This window comes from Camelus ferus, chromosome 14 (genome assembly GCF_009834535.1).
Source record: "Camelus ferus isolate YT-003-E chromosome 14, BCGSAC_Cfer_1.0, whole genome shotgun sequence".
Classification (NCBI taxonomy): domain Eukaryota; kingdom Metazoa; phylum Chordata; class Mammalia; order Artiodactyla; family Camelidae; genus Camelus; species Camelus ferus.
This window is the reverse complement of record NC_045709.1, coordinates 7,252,995-7,267,437: the sequence shown is the minus strand read 5'-3', so window position 1 is coordinate 7,267,437 and position 14,443 is coordinate 7,252,995. Positions and strand designations below refer to the sequence as shown.

At 40.0% G+C, this 14,443-nt stretch overlaps 1 protein-coding gene across 1 annotated transcript in view; it reads left to right on the top strand.

Annotated features, from left to right (window-relative positions):
* CPB2 (carboxypeptidase B2) overlaps window positions 1-14,443 on the top strand; it is a 34,833-nt gene that overhangs the window by 3,405 nt on the left and 16,985 nt on the right. Inside the window, exons 2-4 of the mRNA XM_006187348.3 lie at window positions 8,989-9,064; window positions 10,622-10,746; window positions 12,233-12,341. Coding sequence (XP_006187410.1) covers window positions 8,989-9,064; window positions 10,622-10,746; window positions 12,233-12,341 — 310 coding nt within the window. The remainder of the gene's footprint in view (window positions 1-8,988; window positions 9,065-10,621; window positions 10,747-12,232; window positions 12,342-14,443) is intronic.

Below are 14,443 nucleotides of genomic sequence, written 5' to 3'. Positions count from 1 at the left end.
TTTTGTGTAAAGTGACCTGTTATTTCATCATGCTTTTCACTCTATTTTTGGTGCAAGCTTGTTTTGTTTTTTTTTTTTTCAAATGGTTATTGGTTAAATCCTGTAACTGTATCCCTTCAGAGGTGTCGTCAAAACACATTTATTCTTTTGTCTCCCATTGCCTCGATACATTTTATGTGGTGGGGTAATCTTTCCCTGCCCTTGCATGGAAAGAAAATTCTATGGCTTTTTAGCTCACTCTTAAGTAATAGTTCCCAGGTCATGTTTTAATGTAAACCTCAACTCAGACACTAGAATGTCAAATCCAACCAAGGTATTGTTCAAAGTTCTCAAGCTTTGTAGGAAAACAACTCCTCAGCGCTCTCTCCAAACACAAACACACACACACACACACACACACACACACACACACACACACACACACACACACACACACACACACACACACACACAGGTTTAGCTTCCTCCGGGAGCAACTCAGGTACCAGTCTTTGTGTCTGTAAACTTGAGGGAACATGTTTAGACTCTCCCATCATCCTCTCTACCAAGGAGGCTGTGTTGAAGGAAGTAACACCCTAAAACCTCATTCCCTTGCAATAACTGACAGAATTGCAACAACTTGCTCTGAAGACCTGCCCCCATCTCCAAGTGAGGGCGCACAGAGCCAGGAAGCTCATCTTCAGACACTAATCACTGGAGGGGGTACAGCTCACTGGTCAAGTGCATGTTTAGCATGCATGAGGTCCTGAGTTCAATCCCCAGCATCTCCATTAAAAAATAGTAATCAGAGAAAAAAAAAATTGTAAACTCTACCTAAGTGCTCTTGTTACCGAATGGGATGCAAGGCCCTCCTTCTTGGGGCCCTGGCTGAACCAAAGCCCCCCTGGTTGGGCCAGGGACCTTTTTCCGGCTCAGGTTCATGCTGCCAATGATGAAACTGAGTTTGGTGCAAGGAAAACAGGCTTTTATTCAATGGTCAGAGAATGGAGAAGGGTAGCTCATGCTCTAAAGGCATCTTCTCATGGAAGGGTGGGGAGTAAGGGAATTTTAAGGGTTTGAAGGCAGAAAGGTGAACAGGGCTGGAGAAAAGGGGCGGAGATTTGCGGAGGCAGTCGCGCATGCGCAGTCTTCCACGCTCCTTAGCACACGGCTCAGATTGTGCCTAGCAGAGCACAAATTCCCTCGTTGGGGCAGAGATCTTCTCAGGGAAATGAAGCAAAGATAACTCTGGGACACATCTAGGCTTCATCTGTGTGGGCAGGTTCCTGTGGTCACGTCAGAGGCAGTTGACCACCGTGGATCTCTCAAAGCCCAGCTGCAAAGCGTCTCTGCCCAAAAGCAGGTACTTTCTATACACAGAGATAAATCAAGGCAAGGAAAGCAGTAACCTTTAGCCTTTTTTGTCCTTTATCTTGGATCTTAGCCAGTACAGTCTGGTTTTGTCCTGGGCCTTCGTGGCATCCTGTTGATAAAACACAGCTAGCCTGTGTGGTTAAGACCAGTTTCTGCGCCTGGGGCCTGGGCCGCAAAGCATCTGACTGCGCCCCATCTCATTATTTGAGGCTATCCTGTTGGCATTTTGGTCGAACATATTTTATGGCAATTTATATCCTCATAATTTTACTCTTCCACATTTCCTAACTTACTCTTTATATTTAATTTTTTCTTCTTCTTAAGAAAGAGAACTATTTGGATGACAATTTTTACCGTCACATTTTCTTTCTCCTTCTGTTGAATCTGTGTGTGTGTGTGTGTGTGTGTGTGCGTGTGTGTGTATCCCACACCTCCTTTATCCATTCATCTGTCTGTGGACACTTAGGTTGCTTACATGTCTTGGCTTTTGTAAATAGTGCTGCTATGAACATTGGGGTGTATGTATCTTTTTGAATTAGAGTTTTTGTCTTTTTTGGATATATGCCCAGGAGTGTGATTACTGGATCATGTGGTGACTCTATTTTTAGTTTTTCAAAGAACCTCCATACTATTTTCCATAGTAACTGCACCAATTTACATTCCCACCAACAGTGTAGGAGGTTTCCCTTTTCTCCACACCCTCTCCAGCATTTATTATTTATGGATTTTTTTGATGATGGCCATCTGACTGTTGTGAGGTGATACCTCATGGTAGTTTTGATTTGCTTTTCTCTAATAATTAGCAATGTTGAGCATATTTTCATGTTGGCTACTTGTGTTCTTTGGAGAAATGTCTATTTAAATCTTCTGCCCATTCTTTGATTCTGTTATTTGTTTTTTTGTTACTGAGTTGTATGAGCTGTTTATATATTTTGGAAATTAAGCTTTTGTGAGTTGTACCATTTGCAAATATTTTCTCCCAGTTTGTAGGCTGTCTTTTTGTTTTGTTGTTGGTTTCCTTTGCTGTGCAAAAGCTTTTAAATTTAATTAGGTCCCATTTGTTTATTTTTGCTTTTATTTCCTTTTCCTTGGGAGATTGATCTAACAAAATATTGCTACGATTTATGTCAGAGAAAGTTTTGCTTATGTTTTCTTCTGGAAGTTTTTATGGTATCATGTCTTATGTTTATGTCTTTAAACCAATTTGAGTTTATATTTGTGTATGGTGTGAGGGAATATTCTAACTTCATTGATTTACTGCTGTAGGGTTAATTTCCCCCAGGAAGCATTTAAAAAATTGTGTGTGTGTTGTTGTTGTTGTTTTGGTGAGGGGGTTGGTAATTAGGTTTACTTATTTATTTTTAGAGGAGGTACTGGGGATTGAACCCAGGACCTTGTGTATGTTAAGCATGTGCTCTATCACTTGAGCTATACCCTTCCCCCTCCACCTTCACATTTTGAAAGCAGCCCCCAGTATCCTCTGATGACTAAGATCAATTACTCTGTCCAGCATAAAAACGCCTCTCCTTCTGGATGGTCTCTTGTCACAAGGAAACTGAACTGACTGGGTAGCAACAACTGCTTTAAGCTTAAAGGACTCTTCCTATGCCTTGTGGAAGCATTTCTCCTCTGGGAACCAGAACTTTTAAACTTACAGATTCATATTTGTAGATTGAAAGTGGGGTCACTTGGAGTCATTAAAATGGGGCTGCTCGCTACAACTTGTTTCCTGGAACTATGTCTTCTGTCTAGTGGAGACACAGCATCATATAATGATTCTTGATTTAAAGTGTATACTGTATCCTGGAGGATGTTGTTCATTTCCAAACTAGCACCTCAGCTGATGCTTCAACGAGCCATACTAATTGCTGTATCAGGCTAGCAGCTTCTTGGTGGTGTGATATATGGTATGCCCAGTGGATCCCGTGGTTATGTGCCCATTTCTGCTCTCTCCTTGTTGTATAGTGGATCTCTTGATCTGGTACACTAGCTGAATCCCACACACCTGAGGCTCAGCCCAGCAAAGATGCCACACTGAGCACAGTAGCTACAAAGGGGACTTCTCCATGGTTGTGTTTGATTGTCCACTGTCATCCTCTAGGATCCACCTGGTTTTTGTGGGAGACAAACTTGTGAATTAAGGTGGATTTGACAGGAACCACCACCCCTGCATCTTTAAGGGTGGTGTCTTTAAGGGTGATCCTAATATCTGCCATTTTCCCTCAGTATGCTTGCTTTTTTTTTTTTTTTTTTTTTAGTTTTGTTGTCTTGGCTGGGGACTGGACAGTTTCACTCTTTGGCCTGTGATAGCTCTTGCAGGCCAGGAACTAGTGTGGGGGTTCTATCAACTACCAAGTATGCCCATCTCAATTATAAATTTGGGGGCCAAGAAATGATCATGGGAGGACCCATGGGCCCAGGGTACCCCATATGAGCTAGACAAGGACTCCAGATCCCCAGATTTCAGTGTCAACTTGGACCCTACATATAAAAGACGTCAGCAAGCTTGAGTATTCCCCTCACCTCCACAGGCGGAGTTACCTGAGTAAATTGCCACAGACCCCTTTGGAAAAGGACTGAGGAAGTCATGGTCATGTACCCTCTCTATACTGCTACAGGGTCTTTCTTGTGGGGACCTGACTCCTCCTTCAGGCAACAGATTCTGGGCTGAGTAAGATCTGGGCAACGGATTGTGAGTTTTGGTTGAGATGGCTGTACTTAGCCACTCTCATTATCCATCCCTGGCTTATTTTGACTGTAAAGATTGGGCAATATCTTTGTTGGCTGCCATCTGTCTTGCCCCTAAGAACTCTGTGTTCTCTCAACTAGCTCTATAGTTTTCCAAGGGTCATGCCCCTCTGGCTACCACTCTGACCTTGCTGCTTATTACAGTGACAGTGGCTAGCTTGTTACCGGTGGTTAAGCACTGCCACCTGGCTTTTGTTACATCATCCCCATGAGCTCCATCCTATAACATCATCTCTGACTGTCAGCCTTCAGGATCTACTCCCACCTCCTCTCCTGGCCTCCAAACCAACAGCTAAGGTTAAGTCATGACCAAATCTGGCTGTGGAAGTGCTGAAGATGGTAATAAAGAAGAGAGGCTCTATCCGTAAAGAGGTGTACTTGCCCGTGATACAGGATTTGACAGTCTAGTGAGATCCTTGGGGGGTGGTGCTAACTGCTGCTAGGATGGTTCTTGGAAGCTTGGAGAAAAATAATAGCCTTCACTAACTCAACTAGAAGTGTCAGAACTATTGCAGCAGATGGTGAAAAAGAGGAACAAAAAGTTCCCCGGGCGGGATATGCTGGAATGAAAATACTATGAAAGGCTGGAAAACCCACCAGTAACCATGCTCCACTGATAGGCTCAGAGGACTTTCAAAAAAAAATAAGGAATGTGCTTGTGCGAGAGTCATCACTGTTCTGGGAAGCTGGGAAGTGGCTTTTTCACAGAGTAACTTTTTTAATAGTTTTTTTTTCCCGATTAAATAAAATGAGTTCTTTTTTGGTTAAAAAAAGTAAATAATATGGAAAAACATAAAATCAGGGATAAAAACACTGAAATGTCATCATCCTTAGAAAACATCATCAACATTTTGGTAATCAGTCTTTCGTGCATTTTTCTATACATTTATACACACCCGTGTGTAAGTTTACATTAGCTGAATGTTGTATCTTTCATCAGCAGTACAGAAACCTTTCTTCTGAAAACAATCTTATTTGTTCCCTGCCCTCACCTATGCAGTCCTTCAACTGTCATTCCCCACCATTCAGATCCATATTAACAATGGGCTGTTTATTTATTCCTAATTTTTCTCCTGCTTTTAACACATAGTTTTCCTTTTTCTTTCTTATTTTTTTTTTACAAAAATGGAATATTGTTTCGTACAGTTGCTGTTTCTCTCCCTTAATACATCATATAAATATCCCCCAAATTAACTATTAAAAGTCTAATTGAGTCTTTATGATGACTACAAAATATTCTAGAATGTGGAGACACCACCAACACTCAAGGATTCTGTTACCAGTAAGTACTCGTGTGGTTTAGTCATTGTTACTAGGAATCATCCTGCAATACATATCCTTGAACATCTGTCCTTTTCCCCATTACTTTTTTTTTTTTTTTTTTTTGGCAGTGGGGAGGTAGTTAGGTTTACTTATTTATTATTAAAGCAGATACTGAGGCTTGAACCCAGGATCTCATGTACGCTAAGCATGTGCTCTACCACTGAGCGATACCCTCTCCCTTGAATCCTTAATCACCAGTTGAATGGCTTATGCTTAAACTGTACTAGGGATTGACTCGAAATTTCTGAATCCACCGTTTCTGTGAGCAACTCTTTCCCGCTTTTGATAATCAAATCGTCATAGGCTTATTTCTGGGATTTAGAATCCAAAATAAACCATGCTGCACCCTACCGTCCAAGTTATCCTTATAAATCACAAGTCAAATGACATCACTTTCCTTACTCCTAACTGCCTACAAGATAAAGACCAAATTTCTCAGCATGCATTGGAAAACTTCTCTAGGGGAGAACTAACATAAGTTTCCAAACTTATTTCTGTTTGGCTACCGTTCTTCTCTTGCTCTAAATACCTAAATCCTACACTTGGCAAAAATAAACATCTTGCTGTTTTCCTGACAACGCCTCTTTGTCTCCTGCTGTTCTGCCTTTACACTGCTTATTTACCCAGCTATCTCTTCCATGAAGCCTTTGCTAATAATAGTAAGTAGAAGAAATCATAACCTTTTGAGCTTCTAGAGCTCTTGGTACATGTTTTTGTTTTATTTGCTTAATAAAATTTTATTTGAAACATTTGTAGATTTACAGATAAGTTGCAAAGATGTTACAGAGAGTTTCTGTATACCTGCACCCAGTTTCTCTTCTTGTTAACATCTTATATTACCATGGTGTATTTGTCAACACTGAGAAACCAACGCTAAACTCCAGGCTTTATTTAGATTTCACCGGTTTTTCCACTATTCCGTTCCAAGATCCAATCCAGGAGACGATCTTTCATCATGTTGCTGATGTTCAGTTTCCTGAGTGCCATTGTTTTATAGATGCTGTCCAGTGTTTTAGTTGTTTCAGGCAGGAGGGTAAACTTGGTCCCTGTTTCTCCATCTTGAATGGAAGCAAAATCTAAGGTTACTTTTAAATAAAGGAAGAGCAAAACATTTTCTTTCTGATTGAAAAAATATTTATCCTCACATTTCAGGGGCAATATTTCTCCAAAAATAAAAGAAAAGTCTTTCTAAGTGAAAAAAATGGCTCCCCTCTGGCAATTGTCACCAACATAGCTTAATTTAAACTTAAATAAAATAGCCTTGTGTGGTTATCAGAGAGATACTGGAAACCTGAGAATGATATTGCAGTTCATGGATTCCATGTATTTCGCCTGGAATCGCTCACCTTACTGCTTCCATTCTCTCTCTATCCGAACCTCCCTTACCTGCGAAAAATAAGAGGGAGAGCTGCAAATATGAGAAAATTTACTAAGAAAATCTTTCTGATGAAGTGGTATGTGAACATAAAGTAGATACATGTTGACTCACACTATCCTATTGCCTTGGTTTTGCAAGAATTGCTCAGGATGTTTTAACCTAGAAAGCATTGCAAGGCAGAAAGAAATATGACAAAGCCAAGGTGAGAAAACAAATTAAACCAAGCGTCAACTTAAAAAAAACAAACAAACCTCTATTAATGTCATTCACCACATAAAGAGATTAAACCAGAAAACCCTTAGGCTCATTTCCCAAAAACATGATAAAATGCACACCTATTTGTGATTAAAAACTCATAGCAGACAGCAGATGGAAATTTCTTTAACTTCATAAAAGAGATCTACCAAAACCCCATTAGAAAGTTTTCCTTAAAAATTATGAATCATGCATTTTATTTCCACTTATCCAATACTGTACTAAAGGTCCTAACCAATACAGTAAGTGAGGAAAGAAAAAAAGGAAACCTTTGTAATTATTTAAACAAAAAAAGCAAAACTTAATATGTGCAGTTGTAATGATCATTTACCAAAAAAATTTACATAAAAATGATCAAAATTATGAAGGTAACTGGATAGAAAAGCAATATAAAAATCACTTTCATTTCTATGTGTCAGCAATTAAGAACTAAGAGATGAAATATTAAAAAGTTATCATTTAGAAAATAAAAACAAACTTACTAGAATAGATATAATAAGAATTGTGCAACACAAGTGCATCACATAAGAGAAAATATAAATGGCCAATAATCAAATGGAAATAATTCTACTTTCTTAGTAAGTCAGAAAATTTAAATTAAAATCACAAGAATATTCCATTTACAGTCATTAGATTAGGGAAGTTAAAAAGTAGACGGCATTAATTGTTAGCAAGGAGGAGCTGTAGGAAATCTTTCCTACCACTGGTGAAACTATACATTGATACAAAAAGTTTGAGGAATAATTTGACACCATCCTGGTGAAATGAAAGTTGCATGTACTGTATGAAATAGCAACTCTGCTTGTAGACAAATTCTTGCACATGTGAACTAAGGCTAGATACTTCCGCACAGATGATGATCGTGAAAATACAATGTTGAGTAAAAAAAAAACACACAGTACATATAGTATGGATACCATTTTCATAAGGTCAAATCAAGCAAATCTAAACATAATGTTTAAGAATCCATACCTGTGTGTAGGAAAAGCACAGGAATGAGCAAAAGTGAAAATTTAGGGTGGTGGATACCTTTGGGGACATGGCAGGAGAGCAGGGTTGGGGGGAGACCCCAAGGAACTCAAGGACAGAATGAACTTGGGCTTTTTAAAGTGGGGTAATAAGTTCACAGGCATTCATTGGATTATGTAATAAACTAGTGTTAGCATAAATATTCTCTCATGCGTCAAATATTTTTTAAAATTAAAACACACACACACATGCACACACGGGAAAAGAAACCCTCTGCAAAGTGACTCCGATTTAAGAGAGCTGTTGATTTTGCAGTTGCTAAGGAGCAGAGAGAATAATGGAGTATATGTTCTCTTTTTTTTCTTCTGAGGTAACATTGATTTATAACATCACGCAAGTTTCATGAGTACAACATTATATTTCTACTTCCATATACCCTACCACATGCTCACCACCAAAAATTTATTTTTCATCTGTCATCATACGGTTGACCTCCTTTACCCATTTCGCCCTCCCCTCCCCTCCCCTCTGGTAACTACTACTTTGTTCTTTGTATCTAGATGTTTGTTTTGGTTTGGTTTGGTGTGTTCATTGGTTTGCTTGTTTGTTAATGGAGGTACTAGAAATTGACCGCAGGACCTTGTGCATGCTAATACACTCTACCACTGAGCTATACACACCCACCCTCCCTGTTCGATTCTTATGTTCCACATATGAGTGAAATCATACGGTCTTGTCTATCTCCATCTGATTTATTTCACTTAGCATAACACCCTCTAGGTCCATCCATGTTGTCACAAATGACAAGATAATCTTTGTAACACTTTGTGGTGAGCTTCTTTTTCCTTTCAACAGTTAAATTTTGTTTCCCTTTTACAATTACCTAGAAGCCCCTCCCGGTATAATTTATCTCATTTTCACTTTTTATGTAACATCAATATCCTGTTTTATTTTTTCCCCAGTGGCCAGGTGTTATCGGCACTTCCTAGAACCTCTAGGCAAGTTCAGATTCTGCAGAATCTTACTACAACATATGAGGTAATTTCTCCCTCATTTATCTTCATCTTGTTTTTATTTTATACAAGTCTGGTGTGTCACATTCTCTCCCGTGTACCCTCTCACTTATGCATAGCTGGAATAAATCGCTGCTCTTGGAGCCTTCTCCTCCTTTCTATAATCAGAAGATTTTGCTGGTTCCCAAAATCAAACTTTCTTCATTTGTGCTACTGGCTTTTCAGTCAATTGCGTAATAGTATCTTGGGATTGAAAGTGTGAATTAACAAAGATACTACAATAACAGAAGTCCAACAGAACTTTGCTTAAAAGTTAATAGTTCTTAACCAAGGAGTAAGCATCAAAACCACAAAAGAAAATATATGCAAATTTTCATGCCTGGGACCCAATTCCCCAGAATGTAGAAAACTGCTAAGAGTAACAAAATATCATGATAGAAAATTAACAGCTCCATGTTCATTGGGTTAGGGTTCTCCGAGAAGCGGAAGTCAAAACCAGACTAGAGGTGTGAGAGACTGGTTGAGGGGGATGCTTGTGAAGGATGAAGAGGAGGGAGCTGGAGGTGGCAGGGAGCATCCTCATGCCATCGGGAAGCTCTGACACCTGGGCAGAAAGGAGGGCTGTGCATGGACAACCTCTAGACAGCAGGGCAGTTCCAATGACAGTTTGACTAGGCCATGATACGACCTTAAGCCAAAGTCACCTGTCAGAGGAAACCCTTACCTAGCAGGAATGCACTGCAGTGCTCAGTCACTGGCTGTCTGCAGCCCTGGAGGAGCACAGCTTCAGCCGGTGGTGGATCAAGACGGGCAGCAGCTGGGAAGGTCAGTCAACAAACCTCTCCCCACGGAAGAGCTGACCTGTGCACTCTCACAGCCACCACACCATGGACAGAGGAACTACTGCCAGAAAGTCAGAATCTAGCTCTTCCTCTGCCACTTCTTGGTGTGTGATTTTAGACAATGTAGCTTCGAGCCTTTATTTCCATCTGCACCATAAAAATAATCACACATGCCTCATCTATGTGAAAGTGTTGTTACAATGATCAAAGGCAAGGAGTGTGAATGTGCTTTGGAAAAGTACCGTGAACTAGAAAAAAAAAATGTAAATATTATGGGCAGGCATCACCGAAAGGCCATTAGTTAGTTGAAAGAAAAGGAACACCAACATAATCATTGTATCAAGGGTATGGAATTTTTATTAAAGAAAAACAACATTGAATCAACGTTCTTTCTAGATAAACTTTCATTTTTCTTTAAACATTCAACATACACTCCTAGTTTGACAGTTGGGCCTTTAATATATTCATTCACACATTCATTCGTTAGTTCATTGTCTCACCAAATATGTGGAATACCTCGATGTTCCAGGCTCTTCAGCAACTGGGGTTACAGAGGAGACTAAAATGAATAGCGTTTACACTAAATAAACATTTACATTACCACATGTGTGAAGAGGGATCAGTGATCTGGAAATGTCTTTTTTATTTCCCGTATAGACACCCTTTTATGGCTTTAGCTGCAGATGAGAATGCCGTGAACAACTGTTTTGTTTTATCCATTTTCCCCCTTGCAACCACAGATTGTTCTCTGGCAGCCAGTAACAGCTGAATTTATTGCGAAGAAGAAAGAAGTCCATTTTTTTGTGAATGCGTCTGATGTAAGCAATGTGAAAGCCCATTTAAATGAGAGCAGAATTCTATTCAGGTAGGCATCACTCCCTATTCACCGAGTAGCTATTATAAGTGACTATGATGCAGGTTGCTAGTGGATGGTATAATTGCTTCCTGGAAAAATAAACGTGTTAAACATGGCAACGTGGAAATCTCTGTAGTGCACTGACGATGAAGCCCAGGTGGCTAGTTCTGTGACCTTGGACAGGTGGTTTAACTTCTCATGACCTCAGTCCCTTATCTGAAAAGGACTGTGGAGCCCCTTACAATACCCCAGACCCTTCCTTCTTAGAGTTCCTCTGCTCTGTCTGCCTGGACTTGGGGAGCAAAACTGTCATTCCCTTTTGTAGGCTTTGTGGTATCTCTTGAAAAAGCAGCAGCTACAAGGGATTTTGCTTCCTTCACAAGGTCAGTAAACATTCTGGAATGTCTGGCTGTAAATTAAAAATTGTATCGGGGCGATTTCTGTTCAGCATCCACACCTTCTTCCTTTTGGGGTCTGCTGTCCAGCGTCTCCTTTCTGTATCCATTGCCCAAGGGCCAGTGTCCTCCTGCCGCCCTAGAATTTCCTGGGGGCCATGCTCTCTTCTGTGTATCAGTGGGAGACCTTTGGATAATACACTATGTTTATTATTAATAACATGTTGCTGGTGTTTACTGCTTTCCAGGAACAGTGCTGAGCCTTTCCATACATTGTGTCATTTAATCTTTATTTAACCCTGTGAGGTAGATACTAACCTCATGATGCAGATGAAACCATTTTTCAAACTTACAAAGGAATTTCTCAAGTTCAACAGGCCAGACAAGGCAGAGCTGGGAGTCAAACTCAGACCTTTCTGATGTGAAAGCCTTGACTTTTATCAGACTTTTACTATTGGCCTAAATAAAAATAAAGAAAGCTTTATTAAAATGACCACCAACTTTCAAATCTTTCACCCCAGGTGACAGAATGGCTCAACTCTGCCTTAATTAAAATGTTTGCCTGGTTAACTCTGTGGCACTTTTCAAGAGAAATTAAATGAGATCACTTTCCCATTCTTTCCCTTTTCCTGTGCTCTTATTTTTCTAGAGATTTGACCATGCAGAACATATGATATAGGCCAATGGTTGTCACAAGGGAAAACAAAAAGAAAAAGCTTTCTGCTTCTCCTCCGTCCTCAGCTGAAAACAGAAAAATACAATGTTACTCTGGATTAAAGAAAGTTGTTCATTAACCTACATGTTCACATAAAAGACACTAACGAGTCACAGTTGAGAAATGTTGATAATGGTGGGGAAAGGATGAGATTTTGGAGGCCCTGAAAAACAGTATCACTAGGACCCACTCTTTCCAGCCCGCGGGGTATGTGAGTTTCGGCTTCCCGTGACACTAGCTGGTGGTGTTTTCACCCTGATGAACTTCGCCTTGTTAGATTTCTTAGTGATTTACCCCCATGCTCACCTGTCGTGCCTGCGATCGGCCATGTGGGAAACTCAGGGCCTTGTTTGGAAACCAGCTCACCCTCTGTTTCATCACCCAGTGTCTTGTTGGAAAATGTGGAAGATCTTATCCAGCAGCAGACGACCAAGGACACGCTCAACCCCCGGGCCTCCTCCTCCTACTATGAACACTATCACTCACTAAATGAGGTAAGCTGTTGCGTTTCTCTCCGAAATTACCATTTTCATTTAACGAGTGTTACCATTTCAGCCATGAGAAATTATTAAAGAATCCTAATGGGTGGAAGAGGGTGAAAAAAAAATCACAAAATCACAATTGGGTTGATTACCAGGGGTAATTCATCCTTTTGTAGACATCCTGCCAGGGAAGACTGCATCATTTTTGGTAAATTGCCCCTGAGCAGGATATTTGTCCACAGCTAAGAGTATCTCAAACTGCTAGGTGTAACATGCTAAGGAACAGCAGGAAATTAAAAATGGTGTCTTTTTATTGAAACTGCCACAAATAAATTAATAGTCCAATTAATAATGTCTCCTCAGACCATTATCCTGATTGTACCCTTATTGAATAGTCACCACATTATCTCACTGAATGAAAGGGATTTATTCACTTATATGTAGTATAAAGTTGACTTATAAAAGGAACCTATTTAAAATGGTAACAATAATAATAATGCCTTAAAAAATAATAATGCCTTGTTTTAATTTTTAAGAAATTGATTTTTTTCTATTGACCCTTCTAGGTTCCAGTTTGTCTAGAAGGAATGTAAGCAAGATATTGCTGTTTAGTTGAATGAAGTAAGCTTTCACATCATACTGCAGGAGCCGTTTCCCCATATTTGTTAGTTGAGAGGGTAAACCCCCGGAGCACTTTCTTTTCAATATAATGCACTCCAAGTGGTACAAATCCCCTGATACCATTTATTTTTTTCATAGGAGTATGCTGCTATATTCCTTAATATAAGCATTTTTATCATCTTTGGCTAGGTGCCCAGAAACTATTAAGGTCCCCATCCATATTTAAGACGTCTAAGACTTAAGTAATAAGAATCAATTTTCTATTTAATCTTCAAAAGCATCTGTTCCTTTCCAGTTAGTTAAATCAGAATTCAGTCTGCTCCTAGAATCAATGTGCCTCGCTGGTTGTCAGGGATCTTAAAATTGCGGCCCCCTCCTTTCTCTCTCCTGTCTTGCCTTAGTCTGTTCCACCTGGACCACCTCCCTCATCAGTCCTGCAGTCCTGCATATGCAAACTTGAGGCCCAGGGTTGAGTGGGTAGGCACGACTTGCAAAATGGAAAAGGAAACTATGTCGCTGCTGTGTTGGGTTTGGTGGGGAGAGAAGAGTGCTTTAAATAGAAGTATTTTAAAATATTTTTCTGGTATAGTTTAACTATTTTGTTTGAAAGGTTATTTTTTTCTTTCCCATGAAAGAGTTGGAAAGACATGGGAGGAAAAAAAAGTATTAGCTTGCCATAACAAAATGCCACATACTGAGTGGCTTAAACAACAGAAGTTTATTCACTCACAGTTCTGGGGGCTGGAAGTCCAAGTTCAAGGTGTGAGCAGGGTTGGTTTCTTCTGAGGTGTCCCTCCTTGACTTGTAGATGGCTGCCTCCTCGCTCTGTCCTCACGTGGCCTTTTCTGTGTGTGCACATCCTTGGCCTTTCTCTGTCCTAATCTCCACTTCTTTTTTTTTTTTTTTTTAACATTTTTTATTGATTTATAATCATTTTACAATGTTATGTCAAATTCCAATGTTCAGCACAATTTTTCAGTCATACATGGACATATACACACTCATTGTCACATTTTTTTCTCTGTGAGCTACCATAACGTTTTGTGTATATTTCCCTGTGCTATACAGTATAATCTTGTTTATCTATTCTACAATTTTGAAATCCCAGTCTATCTCCATTTCTTATAAAGACACCAGTTGGGTTGGATTAGAGCCCACACTAACAGCCTCATTTTAACTTAATTCCCTCTTTAAAGGCTCTATCTCCAAATACAGTCACATTCTAAGGTATTGGGGATTAGGGCTTCAGCATATGAATGGGGGAGGGACACAATTCAGCTCATAACAATGACATTCCAGAAAGTAGTTTGCACCTCTCCTCCCTCCCATCCCCAGTCCTTTCTAAGAGGTTTGTGGGAACCATGACAGTCTTGCTCTCAGGAAATTCTGCCAAGCCCTTTCTTCCCCTCCACCGCTGATCTCTCCTTCAGCCCTCCCCCCAAGTTCACCTGGGGGTCAAGCGGGGTTTCTTTTGTCATTGATTCTCAAATTTT